Here is a 22,256-nt window from a genome sequence, read left to right as displayed (position 1 = left end):
CTCAAGTCTAGCCAGATACTGGCCATGGGCCAAAAAATCGGACCTCTGGTAGGATTCAAACCAGCTTCCTCCTAGTCGTCAGTCCATGACACTAACCACTTTGCCAGGGCAGCTGGCCATTGTGTGACAGTTTCTCTGAAAACATTCATGGATGTATATTTTGGCTGATATATTCAGCAGATACTTATCAAACACGTTTAGTCATTGGTGATATTGATGGTGAAGATTGTTTCAACTCTCATTTTGTTTAAATTTAGAGTGTGGGTAACTGGTGGCCAGTGAACTTTAAAGAAGGTTTTAATTTATTATGCATAAATGTAAGATCAATTACATTTTTGACAAATTATTATTATGCATGTCTTCTCTTCTTCTTCTGCGTTCACTCGTATGCACACGAGTGGGCTTTTACGTGTATGACCGTTTTTACCCCGCCATGTAGGCAGCCATACTCCGTTTTCGGGGGTGTGCATGCTGGGTATGTTCTTGTTTCCATAACCCACCAAACGCTGACATGGATTACAGGATCTTTAACGTGTGTATTTGATCTTCTGCTTGCATAGTTTATACACACGAAGGAGGTTCAGGCACTAGCAGGTCTGCACATATGTTGACCTGAGAGATCGTAAAAATCTCCACCCTTTACCCACCAGGCACTGTCACTGTGATTCGAACCCGGGACCCTCAGATTGACAGTCCAGCGCTTTAACCACTCGGCTATTGCGCCCGTCGTTATGCATGTATGTAAGTCTTTTTTTTTTTTTCTTCTTTCTTTCTTTTTTTTCAGTGCAAATGTGTGCATTATGTGAAGGCACGTGTGTGCATATCTGTCTTTGATTTGTGGTTACCAGAAAGAAAGAGGGCCTGGACTGTGGTGACATCTACATGTCCTACAAATCCATCTTCCAGGATGTGAGGGCCGCCGTTGACTGGGTGCACCTCAAGGTGAGCCCTGCTGGTTTGGTTCTTGGACTTGCTTCTTGGACTTTGCGTTAGCTGCGCTTGACTATGTATGTATACATATGTATGTGTACATAACTACATACATGTACGTGAATGTGTATTGTATGCGCGTGCGTTTATGTAAGTTTGTGCCTGCCTGTGTGTGCGTATGTGTTAGGGTAGCTGTTAGATACACATGTATTGTTAAAATGTATGTATGCAGTGTGTATGTGTGCGTGTGTGCGTGTGTGTGTGTGTGTGTGTAGTCATATTTTGGTGTGTGTATGTAACATAGATGTAATGTTTTATGTTAACAAAGCGTTTTTGTAAAGCACCTAGAGCAGATTTCTGGATAGTGTGCTATATAAGTATCCATTATTATTATTATTAATTTTTTTAATTAATTAATTTTTTTTAAATATTAGAACAATAAGCATGATTCATGAATCAGTTCTGAGAATTTTTCTTATTTTATATGTGAGCAGTAGACATTGATAGTACACAGTTTATAGAAATGATACTTTTTTTTTTTTTTTTTTTTTTTTTGCATCTATAATTTTACTCATTTGTGCAAACATTCTTTACTTGTTTTTGTCCTGTTTGATTTTTCACCTCAGTGAGTTTGTTAGTGTGCATATTTGTGAATGATCAGTGTTTATGTATATATAATTGTTTTGATTAGTTTTGAAAACAAGACTAAACACATTATAAATTCTGCTGATGTTATCACGATCAGCGATACAAATGGAAAGCAGAATTATTTATTTGGTTTATTTATTTATTCATTTGTTTATGTATAATTTATTGGGTTTTTTTTGTTTTTTTTGTTTTTTGCGCAGGGTGCTCTGAAGTCAGAGACCACCAAGAACATGGATAAGTATGTCCACAAGGATGACAGGCTTCCTGTTTTACTGAAAAGGTAGAGTGCATTTCTAGCCGTTCTTTCTGTGCGGATTTCAAACAGGGGTATGGTAGGGATAAGCGTTTCCTTCCTTATCATCACATCAGCATGTTTCCTGGGTCAGTTTAAGGTGTTGGAAGGTTTGGTAACAAGTGATTAAGTATAGCATGTTTGTATTCATGATGTTCTGAACATCAGGCCAGATATTTTTGCAAGAGCAACACTGTGGTTTGATAGACAGGAGGTAAGATTTGTACTTTTTGGGACTGTTTCTTTTCCAGATGTTGTGACACTGAAGTTTGACTTCTTAGCATTATGATAACACACATTGATGATCTGACTTCTTGTAGAATTGTATCTTGCCTACCTCAGCTTGTTGCCTTTGCTGTATTAATTTCATAAACATTTTGCACAACAAGCTAGCTGTCACAGTTCATGTTCATGGTAGACATTTGAATTCAGAAATTGCTTGGGCTAAGAGCTTCAAGAATTTGTGAAGTGAGTGGTTTTTGGTCATGCAGATTATGCCTGAGTGGTCAAACATGATGATGATGATGAATAAATGAATGATATGGATGCTTATATAGCACCTATCCTCAGTCAGAGACCAATTTCTAAGCGCTTTACAAACTCGGGGGTCATTTGCACAGCAGGCTGCCTACTTGGGTAGAGCCGACTGACGGCTGCCATTGGGCGCTCATCATTCGTTTCCTGTGTCAGTCAGATTTCAGGCATGTACACATACACACTCAAGACATGTAACATCACGCAGCACAGTGACTTTGATTCCTACGGTGACACACAACTTCAAGCAAGAACTGCTTAGAGGTTCTCCTCAGCTGGTACTCAGGGCATAGGGGAACAAACCCAAGAAATGTGAAAACCCACCAGCCGCCGTGGCGAAGTGGTTAGCGTCGCGGACTGACGGCTGGGAGGACACGGGTTCGAATCCCAGCGGAGGTGGGTTTTTCGGCCCGTGGCCGGCTCCTACCCAGAATTGAGTGTGCTGTGGGCTTAAATGGGGAGACTGGGACCACACAGTCGAGTGTCATCCACTTCAAGGATGCGTCTTTGGGTGTGTTGTTCTAATTACCTGACCAACACTGCAAGTGTCTGTATCTCTCGGGCCTGGTTAACACCGGGATATCATTATGACAGGAAGCGTAGAGTACAGCCTTGTCACGCAGTCCCAAACCAAAATGGACCTGCATAGCAACATCGTCATCATCATCCTCCTCCTCCTCCTCCTTCATCGTCATCAGTATAAACAAAATAGTCTCAAAGTCTGTGGCCTTTCATGCCCTGCTCTCATGGTGACCTCAGTTTCGATACCCCTCCACTTCCGTGCTTGGGGTGAGTCCTGTCAATGTCGCCAGTCTTGGCAGATTCATGGGGGGCTGTTGTTTAATGGGCATGGTGGCGGTCTCCACTCTGGGAGGGACGCTCACTCAGTCTGGCTCTGCGACTAAGCCATTATTGTCGTTAGTAGGGTGCTTAGTAGGTGGTGCCCTAAGTACGTTAAAACAGAACAGGCACCACTGAACACCACCGAAGTGACTCAGCAGCAGTGTAGGGTCTCCTCTGGTGTGTGGCCTCCTGGCGACCTAACATCGATGGTTCCCTGTGGACTGCTGACGCTGGAACTGCAACTGACGAACCTGGGTGTGGCTGTGTATGGGGGAATCTAAATGAGCAGCGTGGCAGTAATGCCACTGAAATGGAGCAGATGATGGGGCAGCCAAAAAAAAAAAAAAAAAAAAGTGAAAACCCAGCTAAAACAATATAAACATTTGTTTTTTTGTGTGTTGCAGACTTCGCAAACACGGAGCCAAAACAGTGCTGCTCACGAACAGTGAATATGAATACACAGATGTAAGTGTTTCAGTTAGAATGTGTTTTCAGTCTGTTGACTTCTCTGTTTTCATTCCTTCTGATGGAGTCTCCCGTCGGACCGACAGATGAGTAGGCAGGCAGGCTTATCTGTCGGTGTGTGTCCTCATATGGGAGAAGAGGCCGATTCTGGATGTGCAGCACTTCCCACAGGTGTTGCAAGGGAAAACATCTCCAGAAGTTGAGCCCTGCTTCCTTTCCTTTCATTCTGTAATTTATATGAAAAAGCTGACCAGTTTATAATATCTGGGTTTTTAAAAACTTTTCTTGTCAAAATGGCGTTAATACCAGTGACAGAGTGATTTGAAATAGTAAAAAAATCAGTGGAACAGATGCTAGGATGTGTCAACAGTGTTTTTGCCTCACGTGTTGAAAAAAAAAATCAACAACTAAAGCAAGCAAAACAATTTGAAAAAAGAAAAAGAAGTGGAGCTATACTGAGGGGAATGTTTGCTGCTGTTCTGTGTGAGAATGAACAGTTTCTGGGATGTGGCAGTGGAACAAGTTTTCTGCTTATATTTTAAAAAAGATTCTGACACAACTTTACATGTATGTTTCCAGTGCATTGATCTGTAACATGATGGTCTTTTCAAGCTGAAAATAAAGTGAAAACAAAATGAGACTCACATTGCACTCTTAAAATGCACATGCATGCATGTGTGCTCTCGTATGCATATGCACACACACATGAACAGATTAACAGATTGAGCTTTGGAGGGTACAGAACCGGATGTAAAAAGTGAAAAATGCTTAACTCTCTCCGGACGAAGGAATGCTCACGCATTCCCACACAAAACGTATTTGGATTCGGACGAAGGAATGGAATAGCATTCTCCGAAAGTAAAATTCCATCATGCGCTGTACACATGATTTTGTGATTAGCCAAGCAGAGTGCGCTGTTCTGGGTCACTCCACAATCGAACAGTATGATTGGTCAGCCTGGGATGTGTGGCCTGTCTCGCTCTGAATGTTGTGAAGAGAACAAGGCAGTGACGGCAACGTTTTAGGGTTGCCGAAGTACTTGAAATGCTACAAACTGAAGGGTCGGACATTAAAGAGGTGGATGATGATGAAGAAGAAAGCGAATTTAATGCAGAAAGCGAGCATGGGTATGGTGATTCACGGTGAAAAATTGGCAGTATTTTCTACATATGGCAAAACTGTAAAAATAAGATGAGAAATTTGATTTTTCTATATGTAATAGCTCAACACGTAATAAACCAGTTCTGAAAGTTTCATTTTCTTACACAGTATTTTGTATTTTTTGTAATTTTTTTCCAAACCCTTACAAATGGGCCGTCTGTGGGGAAAAGCAAGGAAGAAAACTTGTCGTCCCGAGTGAGTTAACAAATAGTAAAGAGTGGTAACTCTCTCCATTCACAAGGTACACAACTTCAAGTCAGTGCTGCTTACACTACCAATTCAGCTAGCACACAGGTAAATAAAAGGCACATTGGAACAAACTCAGACACTTCCTCAAAAAAGGAAGCGCCAGGCCTGTCCTTGTGTACCTTGTGAATGGAGAGAGTCATCACTTTTTACTTACTATTTGTTAATCATTTAATCTCCTGGCCTCGTTATTTGTTAATTTCCAGTTGATCTAATGCTTGCTCATGTTAGCATGTAATTTTGCTCCTGTGAGTATGTTAATGACATAAACAGTGTTGTAAAAGGCATAGTGTTATTGTTTATGCAGAGCCTTTCAAAAATGTGTTGTTTTTTTTTTTATTGTTTCAGAAAATCATGTCCTACCTGCTCGACTTTCCTTCAGACGTAAGTTTCAGTACTGCACAGAGAGAGACTGTTTGTATGTGTGTGTGTGTGGGGGGGGGGGGGGGTGGGGGGGGGGGGTTGGGTGGTGTGGTGTGGTGTGGCAGTTTCAGTTTCAGTAGCTCAAGGAGGCGTCACTGCTCGGAAAAAAAAGGTTGGCGATATATACAGTATTTTAGAGAATCGAGAGACAGACAGAAAAGACAAAAAAATTTAGCCGTATGAAGAGCACAGGAACAGGAGTCATGATGGCTGCCGTAAAAAGAGGGTGCTAGTCAGGGGGGCACAGGGGAGGTTACCTACTTCCGGGAGGTTATCGGCCGTAGCTACTTTCGTTTTCTCCGCATAGGCGGATAGTAGTTTGCACAGGACAGGAATGTCAGACCCCTGCCAGAGTCTGCACTAGTGGGTCACGGTAAGTATGTTACTTAAACGTAATTTTAGGTAGAAAATTTCCTTATAATCGAAAACAGTGCAGCAGGTTGACTGTAACCTCCTGGCATCATGTTGAAGTGAAGGCGTTCAGTGTGTGGTGTTGTGGACTGCTGGGCAGGACGGGCAGAAAACTGATTGGACGTCGTACTGGGACTGTGTGGTGGTGGACGCACGCAAACCTCTCTTCTTTGCTGAGGGCACCATTCTCCGCAAAGTGGACAAGGTACTGACCGGGACCTGGGCCTGGAGTTAGATTTAAATATTTCGCTTTCACTACAGGAATATTACACCATGGTAGAAAAAGTACAATGGTCAAAATTTCAGTTTGAGGAAAAACACACCGGTAACTCAGAGTCACATAAGAACATAAAGAAAATGTATGGTTTCATGGGAAAACATTACCATAGTGATTTTCATAAGAGGCAAATCATTTCTCTAATCTGCAGATGGAAAATGAATTGTTTTAGGACAAAATATGTCAGTAATGTTTCTTGCATCTGTGGTGCTCACATAACAGCCGATCATATACCAACTTGCGATATGTTAAAGTCTCAAATCCCTGAACTGAAATCATCTCCAGTGTTGACAATCTTCAGCAGTCCATTGCTAATGTATGACTTTTTCAACCCCTTGTTAAATAGTCCAGTTGGTTCGCTGTTATAGTTGTTAGTTTTTCATTTGAAATATGTTATATTGTTATGTTCTTTGTTTTTTGTTTTTTTTTTAAACAAAACTTAAATCAATAATTTTCACACACACACACACACACTTTCACTTACTCGTATGCGTACACAGTAATCCCCCCCCGCCCCCCCTCCTCCCACTCGATTTTTTTCCTTCCTTCGTCTAATATCACTTACAGTGAAAAGACGTTAAACTAAAGAACGTACAACCTGGGCCTGGTGATGTGACATGCATGCAGGTCTTTTCGTGCATGTCTAGCTGATCTCTTTTTGTTTTGTCAGTATTTGAGGTCTTTAACTCTCTCCGGACGACGGAATGCGTGAGCATTGCTACATAAAATGTATTCCGATTCAGATGACGGAATAGCATTTTCCAAAAATAAAAATCCATCACGCGCTGTACACGTGATTTTTGTGATAAACCAAGCAGAGTGCGCTGTTCTGGGTCACTCCATAACCGAATGGTATGATTAGCCAATATCAAAATGTTGAGGAGCAAACAAGGCATGATGGCAACATTTTAGTGTTGCCGAAGTACTTGAAATGCTACAAACTGAAGGGCTGGACATCAAAGAGGTGGATGATGATGAAGAAGAAAGTGAATTAAGTGCAGAAAGTGAGCATGGGTATGGTGATTCAGGGTGAAAAATTGACATTGTTTTCGACATAATGGCAAAACTGTAAAAATAAGATAAGAAATTTGATTTTTTTTTTTTTTAATATGTAATAGCCCAACACGTAATAAACCAGTTCTGAAAGTTTCATTTTCTTACTCTGTATTTTGTATTTTTTGTAAATTTTTTTTCCCAAACCCTTACAAATGGGCTGTCTGTGGGGAAAAGCAAGGGAGAAAACTTGCTGTCCCGTGTGAGTTAATGAATGAATGTGAAGAGTACAGTAAATTCATCATTTCAGTTTTTGTAAAAAAAAAATGTATTATTCATATTTGATAATTAACTCTGTTAAGATTTTTTCTTTAAGCTTTGCATACTATGTTTATCACTGGTAATTTGGAAAAATTATGATGGAGGGAAAAGATAACATAAGAAAAGCAGAGAACTGTTTACTGAATTGTGGTTTTGTTTTTGTACATGAATTTTCCGGTGTGTACCCGTGAGTGCATGCATGTATACATTTAAACATTTCCCTTTGATTTATTAAAACAGTGTCAACATTTTTTTTTTTTTTTTTTTTTTTTTTTTTGCTGGCCCGTCATCTGCACCGTTTCAGTGGCATTACTCTCACGCCGCTCATTTAGATTCCCCCATACACAGCCACATCCAGGTTCATACGTTGCAGTTCCAGCGTCGGCAGTCCACAGGGAACCATCGATGTTAGGTCACCAGGAGGCCACACACCAGAGGAGACCCTGCACTGCTGCTGAGTCACTTCGGTGGAGTTCAGTGGTGCCTGTTCTGTTTTAACGTACTTAGGACACCACCTACTAAGCCCCCTACTAATGACAATAATGGCTTAGTTGCGGAGCCAGACTGAGTGAGCATCCCTCCCAGAGTGGAGACTGCCACCAGCCCCCCATGAATCTACCGACACTGACGACATTGACTGGACTCACCCCAAGCACGGAAGTGGAGGGGTATCGAAACTGAGGTCACCAGTAGAGCAGGGCATGAAAGGCCACAGACTTTGAGACTATTTTGTTTATATTGATGACGATGAAGGAGGAGGAGGATGACGATGATGATGACGATGTTGCTGTGGAGGTCCATTTTGGTTTGGGACTGCGTGACAAGGCTGTACTCTACGCTTCCTGTCATAATGATACCCCGGCGTTAACCAGGCCCGAGAGATACAGACACTTGCAGTGTTGGTCAGGTAATTAGAGCAACACACCCAAAGACGCATCCTTGAAGTGGATGACACTCGACTGTGTGGTCCCAGTCTCCCCATTTAAGCCCACAGCACACCTCCGCTGGGATTCGAACCCGCGTCCTCCCAGCCGGTAGTCCGCGACGCTAACCACTTTGCCACGGCGGCTGGTCTGTCAACATTCTTTTGTTTAAACTTTGCGCATTGTGATCTGTTCATCACTGGTGATTTGGTAAATGATGATTGAGGGAAAAAGAGTACACTGGAAAAAAAAGTATTTTGTTTTTGTACATGTACATTTTTTGTGTGTGTACCCATGAGTGCATGCATGTGTACATTTTCTCAGTGATTTATTAGAACACTAAGATCTCTTTGTGCACTGCAGACAACAGGTGCACTGCAGCTGGGACACCACAAAGGACCTCTCCAGCCGGGGGAAGTCTACTCTGGAGGTAAGCAAGTTCTACAGTGGAGTGATGGCCTAGAGGTAACGCGTCCGCCTAGGAAGCGAGAGAATTTGAGCGCGCTGGTTCGAATCACGGCTCAGCCGCCGATATTTTCTCCCCCTCCACTAGACCTTGAGTGGTGGTCTGGACGCTAGTCATTTGGATGAGACGATAAACCGAGGTCCCGTGTGCAGCATGCACTTAGCGCACGTAAAAGAACCCACGGCAACAAAGGGGTTGTTCCTGGCAAAATTCTGTAGGAAAATCCACTTTGATAGGAAAAACAAATAAAAGTGCACACAGGAAAAAATACAAAAAAAACGGGTGGCGCTGTAGTATAGCGACACGCTCTCCCTGGGGAGAGCAGCCCGAATTTCACACAGAGAAATCTGTTGGGATAAAAAATGAAATACAAATACAAATACATGGGGAAGTAAAATGTTGCCGGAAAGCCGCAACAAACAACAAACATGATATGAAAATAACATTTCTAATGCATAAAAGGTTGGCAGAGACAAAAGCAAATTGATAATGTTGCTGATCTGAAAAATGGCGGCCGTTGAGAATGATTGTTTACCTCCTGCCGTGATTGTTGTTTCATTGGCTGGCAGACAGCAGTCTGATGGCGAGACATCTTATCGCTTAGTTGCTATGAACAATTTTGGCTGAGAGGAGCAAACAGATAGGCCTGTTTTGCATCAGTTTGACATGGTACAGTATATTTAACCAGGCCTGTTTTGCATCAGTTTGACATGGTACAGTATATTTAGCCAGGCCTGTTTTGCATCAGTTTGACATGGTACAGTATATTTAGCCACACTGGGAGTATAATACAAACTCCTCATTTCAAACTCACAGCTGGAGCTGTAAGCTTAGTGGTTAGTGTGCTAGACTTCCATCCAAAATGTCTCGGATTTGAATCTCAGCAGAGCAAGTCAGGGGTGGAGATTTTTCCAATCTCCCAGGTCAACATTGGTGCAGAGCTTCTTGTGAATTGGGCACACTTTGTGTATGTCATCTTTCAGTTGATTATGGAAAGTAAATGATCCGCCATGTTGTGCAAATGACCCCAAGTTTGTAAAGCACTTAGAGCTTCGTCTCTGACCGAGGATAGGCGGTGTAAAAGTATCCATATCAAATCATATCAAATCTAATCAAACCATTCTTTTATTATTCTATTTTATTTTTTTGTACGCTTATAGTTGACTTCATCAAGTTTTTGCGCCTTATACATATTATTATTAGTAGTAGTAGTTCTTTTTTATGTATTCATCTATTATTTATTTACTTTTTTTTTCTCAAGGCCTGACTAAGCGCGTTGGGTTACGCTGCTGATCAGGCATCTGCTTGGCAGATGTGGTGTAGCGTATATGGATTTGTCCGAATGCAGTGACGCCTCTTTGAGCTACTGAAACTGAAACTCTTCCTCCAGGCTCCTGCGACGTGGTGTCCAAGCTGCTGGGGGCGCGGGGCAAGGACGTGCTGTACGTGGGGGACCACATCTACGGGGACATCCTCAAGTCCAAGAAGATCCGAGGCTGGCGCACCTTCCTCATCATCCCCGAGCTGATGCAGGAGGTGCGCGTGTGGACGGAGAAGTGCGATCTCTTCAACCAGGTCACCCAGTTGGAAGCCGCCCTCTCCGACATCTACAAGTGAGTAGCACTGGGGGGTGGGGGGGTCGGGGGAGGACTGGCATGCTCACTTGTTTGTTTCTCACGGGCAGTGTTGTTGTATTACTGCTGCACCTGAGGCACGCAGCTTTCGTTCGTTATCCCTTGTTTTGTTTTGTTTTTTTATACAGAGAGACTTGCTGTATGCACTCATCCTTGAGAAGTGAAGTGAATGTAGTGGTTTTTGTGGTTGTCAACAAGTTTCTGTTTCATATCAAGAGATAGTTTTGCTCGTTGAGTTGTTTGTGGATTATGGTTGGGACGTGTCACTTTTAAATATCGGCTGTTGCTGGTAGAAGTGTTTATTGGAACTCTAGCTTTTTATGTATAATGCTGCGGCAGATTTTTTTTTTTTTTTTTTACTTATATGTATCATGGCAGTGCTAAAAGCAAGTTCTTTTTTTTTTGATGATTTTTTTTTTTTTAGTGCTTTTACATGTATTCTATAAGAGCAGATGATTTTTTGTTGATTTGATTTTAAGGTTATATAGAGCAGAGGGATGAGACCTAATGTATGGTCCCCTTATTGCTTTCTTTATTTACTGTTTATTGTTTGTATTGTTGGCTTCAAGATGTCTGTATGAACTGTGATTTGTAGTACAACATTGAAATGTCACACAAGTCCATGGAATGGATATACTGATATACTTTGTAATTTTTTTTTTTTTTTTTTTTTTTCCCTTTTTTTTGGTTGGTTTTTATCTTTATTCATTTATTCATTAATTTTTGGGAGGAGGTGTGACTTGTATATGTACATAGTTGACATTAGTATTAATGTTTTGGAATGATGTTTAACATTTGTTCAGTTAGAATGGGAACAAACTACACATTTAAAAAAAAAAAAAAGTAATGCTAGTTGTGTTCACACTTTGAAGAGCAGCGGAAAGCAGAATAGTTAAGTGGGAGTTCTGTGAGATAGCATATTTGTCACTGTTATAATGTTTCATATATTGGTATATCTTCCATCAGCCATGTGCCCTTTACCCTGGAGGATTTGTCATTTCCCCTGTGAGAGCATGTGCGCTGTTTGTTCCCAAGCGCTAGTCACTTCAAGATGAGTTGTGTGAACAATAGTTTAGTGCTGTGTTAACGAAGCTCATACTCCCAAGGTGGGCGAGTATAAGCAGCGAGACAGTGCAGAGAGCAAGCTAACAGTGTGTTTGGTATCATGAAAAGGTGTTTGACGGGGGTATCAAAGACTAATGGGATTGAGACTAAGGGCCAGGAGCAAGGGTAAGTGACTTATCTGCATTGCGTTATATCTGCTTGCCAGAGGGGTATGCTTTTGTGTTGTGCATCTGTACGAGTAGCCTTAGTTTGGGTTGACATTATCATACCTGAAATATGATAATGTTTTTTGAATGTATATTGTTTCCCCATGTTCAGTCACCAGCTTTCAGTTGCTAATTATTAATTAGATATTTTGGTCCAGTTCGTGATCACTTGCACGTTCTCCACTGTTTGTTGTGGTTAATAGTGTGACTTGAACACTTCAGTTTGGAGCTGCACAGTGATAATGAGTTTTTGTGTATGAATACATGTGCATGCTTGTGTGTGTATGTGGTTGTGTGTATGTGTCCTTTCTGTGTTTGATATATCAGTACTCCAATTTGAGACTAATATGTGAAATTTGCTCTCAAAATACTGGAGAAATTTTGCTTGTGTACATCGAGTCTGTAAATTCAGGTTTGATATATCGACAAGTATTCTTTCTGTGCATGTCAGTTACAGGTGTAAGGTGTGCATGAATATACAATTTATGTATGTCAGCATTTGTAAAGTGTGAAATTTGGGTGCATGTCAGTCTAAGGTGTGAGGTGCACACACACACATACACACACACACACACACACACACACACACATATATATATATATATATATATTTGTCAAAAATGAAATACTCAAATGTGCTAAAGTGACAGTATTCTGATTTTGCTTTTACATTGGAATATATTTTTTTCTTGGCAATAGCTTTTTTTTCCCTTACTTTTACATTGTCTTTTTTCCATAGAGGAATGTTGCTAGTTTGGCTAAGCTTTGCACAGCTTTTCTTCTTATACTTGCAGTGTGAATATTTATCAGCTTTTTACCTCTGCCAAGCCTGTCACATACACAGCTCCGTGCACACAGCGCACTTCTGATGTGTTAACAAATATATTTTGTGAAGTGGTGATTTTCCTTTCTTCGCAAATTTGTTTCCGGTCAGTCTTGAAAAATAAAAGATGAATTGATGAATGAAAATGGTGTATTTTACCAATGGTTTTGATTTTACTGAACAGCTAATTGGGTTGAATATGAAACTGGTTGTCTGTGAGACTGAGTATTGTTGTTCTCTGTAGCATGTCTGTGTTGTGCACATTCGTTTGTTTAATCATTTCGGAGTATTGTTGTCCTCAGTAGCATGCTTGTGTTGTGCACATTCATTTGTATAATCATTTCTGTGTCTGTCATGAACACTTGTTGTACACATTTCGTTGTATAAATATTTCTCTGTTTTGTCATAAATATTTGACTGTCCACTGGCTTTTTCTCAGGAATTACTGTATTCCTGTGATGTTTGTCATCATGTACTTTCCCAAGTTCGGGGCTTTAAGATATAGACAGCCAGGAGAACAGGCTAGCTTCTGAGCGTGTAGATTTATACAAGACGCTAGATTTATTTTATCTCTCTGCCATTCTTTCTGTCTTTGTCACTGTCTGTCTCTCCCACTCACTCTCTCACCAGTCCTAGTGATGTTGTATTTACACTGATAGCAGAAAAAGTTGACCAGCCATAATGATGATTATTAACTCCCAAAGTTTAAAGCTGTGTTTCTATTACTTTGACTGTTCAGATGTGAATTATGAGTGTCAGTTGTCTATACTGTCATAAAATGATTGACATGTATAAAGACCATCCATCATCCCACTGTTTTTGTGTACTGTTCCCTTTCTCTCTCTGTCTCTCCCTTCCATCAGATTTGTTTTCTGAAGTTTTATCTTTATAATAGTCAAGCTGTACCTGGAATGTATCCCAGTTTTCTTCAATTTGATGTTGGATTCATTAGTTTTTCTTTGCTCAACATTTTGGAAAACATTTGTAGTATACTTTGATTTGACTCTTAAAATTTTTTTTTGCGTGTGACTCTTGAAAGATTGTGTGTGTGTGTGTGTGTGCATGTGTATTTGAGCACTCTGTGTACACACGTAGATCATTCTAAAGCACACGCAAATTTTATGGTTAGAAACATTGAAATGAAGGTTCAGGACAAAATCATTGTTGAGTATGTAGCATTTTATATTTATATACATGAATTTACAGAGTTAAAAATACACGAATTTACAGAGTTAAAAATACATGAATTTACAGAGTTAAAAATGAGTCTGTCAAGATCTGTTGCACCATACATGTTTGTGCTGTACTGGCATTTCCTGCAAATAAACGGTTGCATGATTTGTTTTGTGTTTCAGGTTTCTCGACAGCAGCACCGTTACTGCTCCAGATATTACAAGAATTCAGCTCTCACTCAGGGTGTGTGAAAGATGAAATGACAAATAAGTATAAAGCAATAACTAAAATATAGGTAATATGAAGTAATAAGTAAATATAAGGTCATAATTGTTTTTCAAAAAAGAAGGGGACAGATTGCTTGTTGCATTTTGTTGTTTTTTTAGTTTGAGGATAATAAACTCCAGTTTTAAGGGGCTGCAACTTCCATGGTCATTTATTTCATTTTAACATGCATGGGAGATTTTGCTTCTGCCATTTAGGCAGCTAACCAGTGGTGTTTGTTTGCTGGGTATGTTAGTCTTTTCCCAAACCCGCCCAAAACTGATATGGATTATTGCAATATCTAACGGTGTGTATTTGATCTGTGTGTGGTGAAAAAACATGCAGGAGTTTATGGCATTAGTGGGTTTAGACATACACTGATCTGGAGATTGGATAACTCTCCATTCTTCACCCACTGCAGGATGTGAACCATATTGATTTTTTTTTTTTTTTTCTTCTTTTGCATTCGTGGGCTGCAACTCCCACGTTCACTCGTATATACGCGAGTGGGCTTTTACGTGTATGACCATTTTTAACCCGCCATGTAGGCAGCCATACTCCGCTTTCGGGGGATGTGCATGCTGGGTATGTTCTTGTTTCCATAACCCACCGAACGCTGACATGGATTACAGGATCTTTAACGTGCGTGTTTGATCTTCTGCTTGCGTATACACACGAAGGGGGTTCAGGCACTGGCAGGTCTGCATATATGTTGACCTGGGAGATCGTAAAAATCTCCACCCTTTACCCGCCAGGCGCCGTCACCGTGATTCGAACCCGGGACCCTCAGATTGAAAGTCCAACGCTTTAACCATTCGGCTATTGCGCCCGTCGAACCATATTGATGAAAGTCCAACAATTTTTGACTGTTTTACCAAATATTTATTATCGTTATTGTTATCATTATCAGTAGTATTTCAGTGCTGTGTTTGTATAACCATACAGCAGCTTAGTGCTAGTGGGCATATAAGTTCTACTTTGATATGTGAATTATACTGACCAGGATGCCTGTTGAGAGGAATGTATTAAGAGTCCTTCATGTGGAGCTTCCAGAAGGGTTAAAGAATACTGATCTTTGTTGTCAGGACTAGCGATAAATGGACCTGGTGGTTGGCACCTTTTCTGATGTGTGTTGTCGTGTCGGGAGTTGGTGATGCTTAACTTGCTAACTTTGTGTGTGTGTGTGTGTGTGTAATGGCTTTTGAAAAAAAAACTATTTTATCTGTATAACCTGTTTTTGTGTTTATTGATGATAAGTTTAAAGTCTACTTCTACATTATAAATCTTACTTTACACTGTACATACACAATTTTTCATTACATATCCTTTATACACAATTCATGTTATGGATACTTTGTTCAGTTTTATTTTACAAATCCTTCATGTAGTTTTACATCACAATTCTTTGTACACTCGATCTGATACTAGTCTGTTTATGGTTCTGTTTAATAATTGATGTGTAGCCCTTTGTGTACTTCAATGTTTTTATGTCAAAATATTTTTTTTATTATTCCAGGACATTGCTTACAAGCTGGACATGTCATATGGTATGCTGGGTAGTCTATTCCGAAGTGGTGAGTCATATGATCCTCCTTGTCTTTCATGACTGATTCCTCATAAAAAAAATATTTGAGTGCTATGTTGAAATTGAATGAGTACCTTGACAATAATGATTGTTTTGAGAACCTGACATAGGTTTTAGAATCTTTGAAAAATAAGACAGTTGTTGAATAATGTAATGCATATCCTGTAAGAATGAATGTTACATGTTTTTGAGAAAGTCAGAGTAAAATTTTTTGTCAGCTTTGATGCTTAGCTTTCAGCTTTCAGGCAAAGGTTTAGAATTCATGTCAGAAGAAAAATTGTAAAATTCTCTAGAATAGGCTGTACAAGTGCTTTGATTCTTCACAAAATAAATTCAGTTTACTTTGGCATCACAGTAGCTGAAGCTGTACTCTTCCAGCTGAATCCGGGTAGATGAATAAAAAAAAAAAGAGGAGAAAAAAAACAACCGCAAAAAGATGTGTGGTGCTGATGGTGAAATTGCAACAATTTGCATAGAAATCACTGTAGAGCTGATCAAAGTGTCATGACTTTCTGTCTTTCAGCTGACGTTAAGTTAGTCACATTTATGACATAAAGAACTTGCACAATAACAGTTGTGCATGCTGAGGAAAAACAAGACGCTTAGTGGCAGCTTCTTGAAGCTTGAGGCACTTGATTGCTGTAACAGACAGCAGATGTTGTTCCCAATGGTTACAGCGTTGGACTGTCAATCTGAGAGTCCCGGGTTCGAATCACGGTGACGGCGCCTGGTGGGTAAATGGTGGAGATTTTTTACGATCTCCCAGGTCAATATATGTGCAGACCTGCTAGTGCCTGAACCCCCTCCGTGTGTATATGCAAGCAGAAGATCAAATACGCACGTTAAAGATCCTGTAATCCATGTCAGCGTTCGGTGGGTTATGGAAACAAGAACATACCCAGCATGCACACCCCCGAAAACGGAGTATGGCTGCCTACATGGCGGGGTAAAAACGGTCATACACGTAAAAGTCCACTCGTGTGCATTCGAGTGAACACAGAAGAAGAAGAAGTTCCCAATGTGTGTCCATGGTGGATCAGAATTGACAGTACTTGCTACAGTTTGCTGAGACAAAAATTGTCCGCTGTCTCAGGGTCTCGCCAGACGTTCTTTGCGTCCCAGGTGACCCGCTACGCTGACCTGTATGCTGCCTCCTTCCTCAACCTGCTGCACTACCCCTTCTGCTACATGTTCAAGGCACCTGCCATGCTGGTAAGGTTTTTTGCACTACCCCTTCTGCTACATGGTCAAGGCACCCGCCATGCTGGTAAGGTTTTTTTGCACTACCCCTTCTGCTACATGTTCAAGGCACCTGCCATGCTGGTAAGGTTTTTTACACTACCCCTTCTGCTACAGGTTCAAGGCACCCGCCATGCTGGTAAGGTTTTTTGCACTACCCCCTCTGCTACATGTTCAAGGCACCCGCCATGCTGGTAAGGTTTTTTACACTACCCCTTCTGCTACATGTTCAAGGCACCCGCCATGCTGGTAAGGTTTTTTGCACTACGCCTTCTGCTACATGTTCAAGGCACCCGCCATGCTGGTAAGGTTTTTTGCACTACCCCTTCTGCTACATGTTCAAGGCACCCGCCATGCTGGTAAGGCTTTTTGCACTACCCCTTCTGCTACATGGTCAAGGCACCTGCCATGCTGGTAAGGTTTTTTGCACTACCCCTTCTGCTACATGGTCAAGGCACCTGCCATGCTGGTAAGGTTTTTTGCACTACCCCTTCTGCTACCTGTTCAAGGCACCAGCATGCTGGTAAGGTTTTTTACACTACCCCTTCTGCTACATGTTCAAGGCACCCACCATGCTGGTAAGGTTTTTTGCACTACCCCTACTGCTACATGTTCAAGGCACCTGCCATGCTGGTAAGGTTTTTTGCACTACCCCTACTGCTACATGGTCAAGGCACCCGCCATGCTGGTAAGGTTTTTTGCACTACCCCTACTGCTACATGTTCAAGGCACCCGCCATGCTGGTAAGGTTTTTTGCACTACCCCTTCTGCTACATGTTCAAGGCACCCGCCATGCTGGTAAGGTTTTTTGCACTACCCCTTCTGCTACATGTTCAAGGCACCCGCCATGCTGGTAAGGTTTTTTTACACTACCACTTCTGCTACATGTTCAAGGCACCCGCCATGCTGGTAAGGTTTTTTACACTACCCCTTCTGCTACATGGTCAAGGCACCCGCCATGCTGGTAAGGTTTTTTACACTACCACTTCTGCTACATGTTCAAGGCACCTGCCATGCTGGTAAGGTTTTTTTGAACTACCCCTTCTGCTACATGTTCAAGGCACCCGCCATGCTGGTAAGGTTTTTTGCACTACCCCTACTGTTACATGGTCAAGGCACCTGCCATGCTGGTAAGGTTTTTTGCACTACCCCTTCTGCTACATGTTCAAGGCACCCGCCATGCTGGTAAGGTTTTTTACACTACCCCTTCTGCTACATGTTCAAGGCACCCGCCATGCTGGTAAGGTTTTTTGCAGGTTTTGTCTTCACTCGTTTCCTTCTCCTTCTTCGTTTGTGGGCTGCAACTCCCATGTTCACTCGTATGTACACGAGTGGGCTTTTTTTTTAGTGTATGACTGTTTCAACCCTGCCATGTAGGCAGTCATACTCTTTGTTTTCGGGGGTGTGCATGCTGGGTATGTTCTTCTTTCCATAACCCACCGAATGCTGACATGGATTACGGGATCTTTAACATGCCTGTTTTGATGTTCTGCTTGTGTATACACATGAAGGGGGTTCAGGCACAAGCAGGTCTGCACATATGATATGTTGACCTGGGAGATCGGAAAAACTTCCACCCTCTACCCACCAGGCGCCATTACCGAGATTCAAACCCGGGACCCTCAGATTGAGAGTCCTACGCTTTAACCACTCAGCCATTGCGCCCGTCATTTCCTTTCCTTATCCTACTTATTGTGTTTATAGCAGTGTGCTTAAGGTGTGAGATGGGATCATGCTTTTAAAAATTACCTGCCCTGGAATGTTTGAGAGCGGCCATTAAAAGAAGCATGGGATATGTTTAGGGATGTGTATATTGCCTGGGCGTTTCTTGTTGCTCTGAGAATTGATTACAAAATCGTGTTTTAGTATTTATATTGGTATGTCTCCACAGTGCTTGTCTGATCTTGTTCCATCCCGTTAATGCGATAATCTGGTGATTCACATATTCTCTGTATCCCACATTCAAACCCGGGACCCTCAGATTGAGAGTCCTATGCTTCAATCACTCGGCCATTGCGCCAATCAGAGTGCCTTTTCATACCTTGGTCCTGTTACCTGGAATAAAACTTCTCTACCAAATTTGCCTTGCTGAAACAAGATCTCAGTTCAAATCTGGCCTCAAAACACATCTGTACAAACTGCTTTCCTGGATGTCTAGGTGTTGGCATGTTGTGTGGCATGTGTATGTGTGTGTGTGTGTGTTTGTGCGTGTGTGCTTTGTCATTTACACATTTGATTTGTCTTGTTCGTGATAAGTCTTGATAATAGTGTCCTGTGGTATTAATTCTTGGAATCAATCCCCATCCCCCCGCCTTCACTGTTATATGATGTTACTTTATCACTGACTCAACGTGGATCCAATATGATGTTGAGATGAGTAATGTCCCTTTATAACCTCCATGTCTCTTGGTATCCAAGCATGGCAGAATAAACAACCAAGACCGTTACCTCTGTGTTATTCAGCTTTGTTGCATGATCATCGGCAGCATGTATTTGTATGCTGCATAACAGATCTGCAGTACATACAACAGAGAACATTTCATTCACCCATATTGATGTTGAGTGTCAGTGCTCTAGGCCCCTGTGCTAAGGAGGTAGAGTGCCTTATAAATGCCCATTGTTATTATTATTATTATTAGTAGTAGTAGTAGTATAAAAATTGCTTGATGGGAAGAAGTGAAAAATCATCATACATTTTCTTTTTGCATGAACAAAATAACAGTGCAGTGACTTTCTGTGTGTGGTCAGATGCCCCACGAGGCCACAGTGGACCACAGTATCCCTGCCGAGTCCCCCGAAGACAGAAAGCCAGCGCCCCCTGTGGTGCGCCTCAACTCTGAAGTGGACATGCAGGAGGCGGACGAGCCCAGCCCCAAACGCATCAAACCAGACGACGGCAGAGACCATGTTCCTCACTTGCGAGCGGTCAAGCCTCACAGGGACACTCTTCCTCACGATGATGAGTTTGACTCGGATGACTCGGAAGGCTCTGGTCACACCAACGAATCGGCTTCTGCTGACTCTGTACATTGATCTGTGTGGTAGTGTGTCTGTGCTGTGATTGTCTATATCAGATGCTGACTTTTTAAGCAACTTTTTGGAAAGAATGCTGATCTGAATGAGAGATGTGATATTCAGATGTGATATGTCTGCTGATGGACAGAGACTTATATAGTTTTAAATTCTGAAAATAAGAAGGTATATGTTTTCATGTGAGAATGAATAGTAAAACTTGCATGTAAAGAAAGAGGGGGATGTCATTGAATTGATCTGTTTTTATCAGAATTTTGGTCTTAATAAGGTATATGAAAATTCTGTTCATACAATCAGAATATGTGTCTTAATAAGTTATATAAACATCTGTTCATACAGTGTGTTAACTTGTAAATATTGTTGTAATAAAATCTCTCAATCATGTCACTAGGGTAGTTTTTTTTTACTGTACAGTTCATATATTTTTGCAATCGTTGTAAACAAACTAAAAATCTATTCGGTGCAGTCTGTCTGTGGTTGTGTTCAATCAGTTTAGTCTTTTTGTTCACCTTTGTATTATGTTTTCTGTTTTTCATTCATATGTACATTGCTGCATATTATTATTTATGAATATTACATTGTCCTTTTCTTTTCTGCTGTGTCATTTTATGGATGAGGTTGCAGTGCTGTTGAGTGCATTGGTGTGTTTTGTTTTTCCAACAGATTTCAGAGATGTTGTGTGAAAGGCATGCCTCTTGCTGCCTGTCAGGTATCCTTTCCCTCTTTTCTTTGCCTTGAACTGGAAACGTGTCAAAAGTCACATCAATTTACTTCTTCTTCTGCGTTCACTCATATGCACACGAGTGGGCTTTTACGTGTATGACCGTTTTTACCCCGCTATGTAGGCAGCCATACTCCGTTTTCGGGTGTGTGCATGCTGGGTATGTTCTTGTTTCCATAACCCACCGAACGCTGAGATGGATTACAGGATCTTGAACGTGCGTATTTGATCTTCTGCTTGCATATACACACGAAGGGGGTTCAGGCACTAGCAGGTCTGCACATATGTTGACCTGGGAGATCGGAAAAATCTCCACCCTTTACCCACCAGGCGCCGTCACCGTGATTCGAACCCGGGACCCTCAGATTGACATTCCAACGCTTTAACCACTCGGCTATTGCGCCCGTCACATCAATTTACATATATTTATCCATGTCTCAGTGTCACACTTGTTGCGTTCACTCAAGTTCATGTGAAAGGTAGACTCGCACACAACATTTGATTCTGACTTCACTCCAACCCAGGGATGGATAAACAACAGGACAAATTAAAGACACTCCCTCCTTGTTATTATTGAAAAAAATAATAGATAAAAAAAATCATATCAACATCATCCCTCCAGGGATAAATCATACCATCAGTGACGCTCAGGAGACAGTCACAAATGTCCCACTCTTTCCTTACACTTTCACGGTTAGGCTTTGACATTGTCCATAAATCTTCCCATGTAAAATTCTATTCGTTCCCTTGCACAGTTGTGTTGTCCTCCCATACATCCAAGCAGTACTGTTGATTGGTTGAATAACTTTGTCCCAAAACAGGCACTGAGGATCCACTACTTCACAATAGCTCTTCAAAAGCTCAACAGTCCCAACATCAAGGACTCACATTCTTTCAGAGCATCAGGTGTCCTATGAAGGGCGCAATAGCCGAATAGTTAAAGCGCTGGACTTTCAATCTGCCGGTCCCGGTTTCGAATCTCAGTGACGGCACCAGGTGGGTAAGGGGTGGAGGTTTTTCTGGTCTCCCTGGCCAACATATGTGCAGACCTGCTAGTGCCTGAACCCCCTTCGTGTGTATACGCACGCAGAAGATAAATACGCACGTTAAAGATCCTGTAATTCATGTCAGCGTTCGGTGGGTTATGGAAACAGGAACATACCCAGCATGCACACCCTGGAAAACGGAATATGGCTGTCCACATGGCGGGTTAAATAAACAAAACGGTCATACACGTAACAAATGTTACATGTCTGTCTGAGCGTGATTGAATGACACAGGAAACGAATGATGAACGCCAAGTGGCAGCTGTCGGTCGGCTCTACCCAGGTAGGCAGCCATGTTGTGTAAATGACCCCATATTTGTAAAGCGCTTAGAATTTGGTCTATCACCGAGAATAGGCGCTATATAAGTATCCATATCAATCAATCAAACTTAAGACCCCAAGGTCTATCTGTCTACCAGGTCACTCCTTTCATCTGCACTGTTGTGTGTCCAGAGTGGAATGACCTCATTTTGGTGCACTTCACAATACATCAGTTTGTGAACACCTTTTAACCCCAGCGCCTAAAGCACAGGC

General features: G+C 41.6%; 1 protein-coding gene across 6 annotated transcripts in view; it reads left to right on the top strand.

Annotated features, from left to right (window-relative positions):
* LOC143293867 (cytosolic purine 5'-nucleotidase-like) overlaps positions 1-20,943 on the top strand; it is a 53,862-nt gene extending 32,919 nt beyond the window's left edge. For 3 of the 6 annotated variants that reach the window (XM_076605181.1, XM_076605183.1, XM_076605182.1), the window contains exons 8-19: positions 849-942; positions 1,779-1,858; positions 3,652-3,712; positions 5,468-5,503; positions 6,054-6,158; positions 8,831-8,897; positions 10,324-10,546; positions 11,741-11,797; positions 14,017-14,077; positions 15,615-15,672; positions 16,777-16,895; positions 19,671-20,935. In XM_076605181.1, the coding sequence (XP_076461296.1) occupies positions 849-942; positions 1,779-1,858; positions 3,652-3,712; positions 5,468-5,503; positions 6,054-6,158; positions 8,831-8,897; positions 10,324-10,546; positions 11,741-11,797; positions 14,017-14,077; positions 15,615-15,672; positions 16,777-16,895; positions 19,671-19,955 (1,246 nt within the window). In that variant the 3' untranslated portion in view covers positions 19,956-20,935. Of the gene's footprint in view, positions 1-848; positions 943-1,778; positions 1,859-3,651; positions 3,713-5,467; positions 5,504-6,053; positions 6,159-8,830; positions 8,898-10,323; positions 10,547-11,740; positions 11,798-14,016; positions 14,078-15,614; positions 15,673-16,776; positions 16,896-19,670 lie in introns of all 6 variants that reach the window. The other 3 variants (XM_076605185.1, XM_076605180.1, XM_076605184.1) reach the window with 3 other exon arrangements.
* The last annotated feature ends 1,313 nt before the right edge of the window (positions 20,944-22,256 follow it).

This window comes from Babylonia areolata, chromosome 19, assembly GCF_041734735.1.
Source record: "Babylonia areolata isolate BAREFJ2019XMU chromosome 19, ASM4173473v1, whole genome shotgun sequence".
NCBI lineage: Eukaryota > Metazoa > Mollusca > Gastropoda > Neogastropoda > Buccinidae > Babylonia > Babylonia areolata.
Note: the sequence above shows the minus strand (reverse complement) of the source record. Positions and strands in the feature narration are given on the sequence as shown.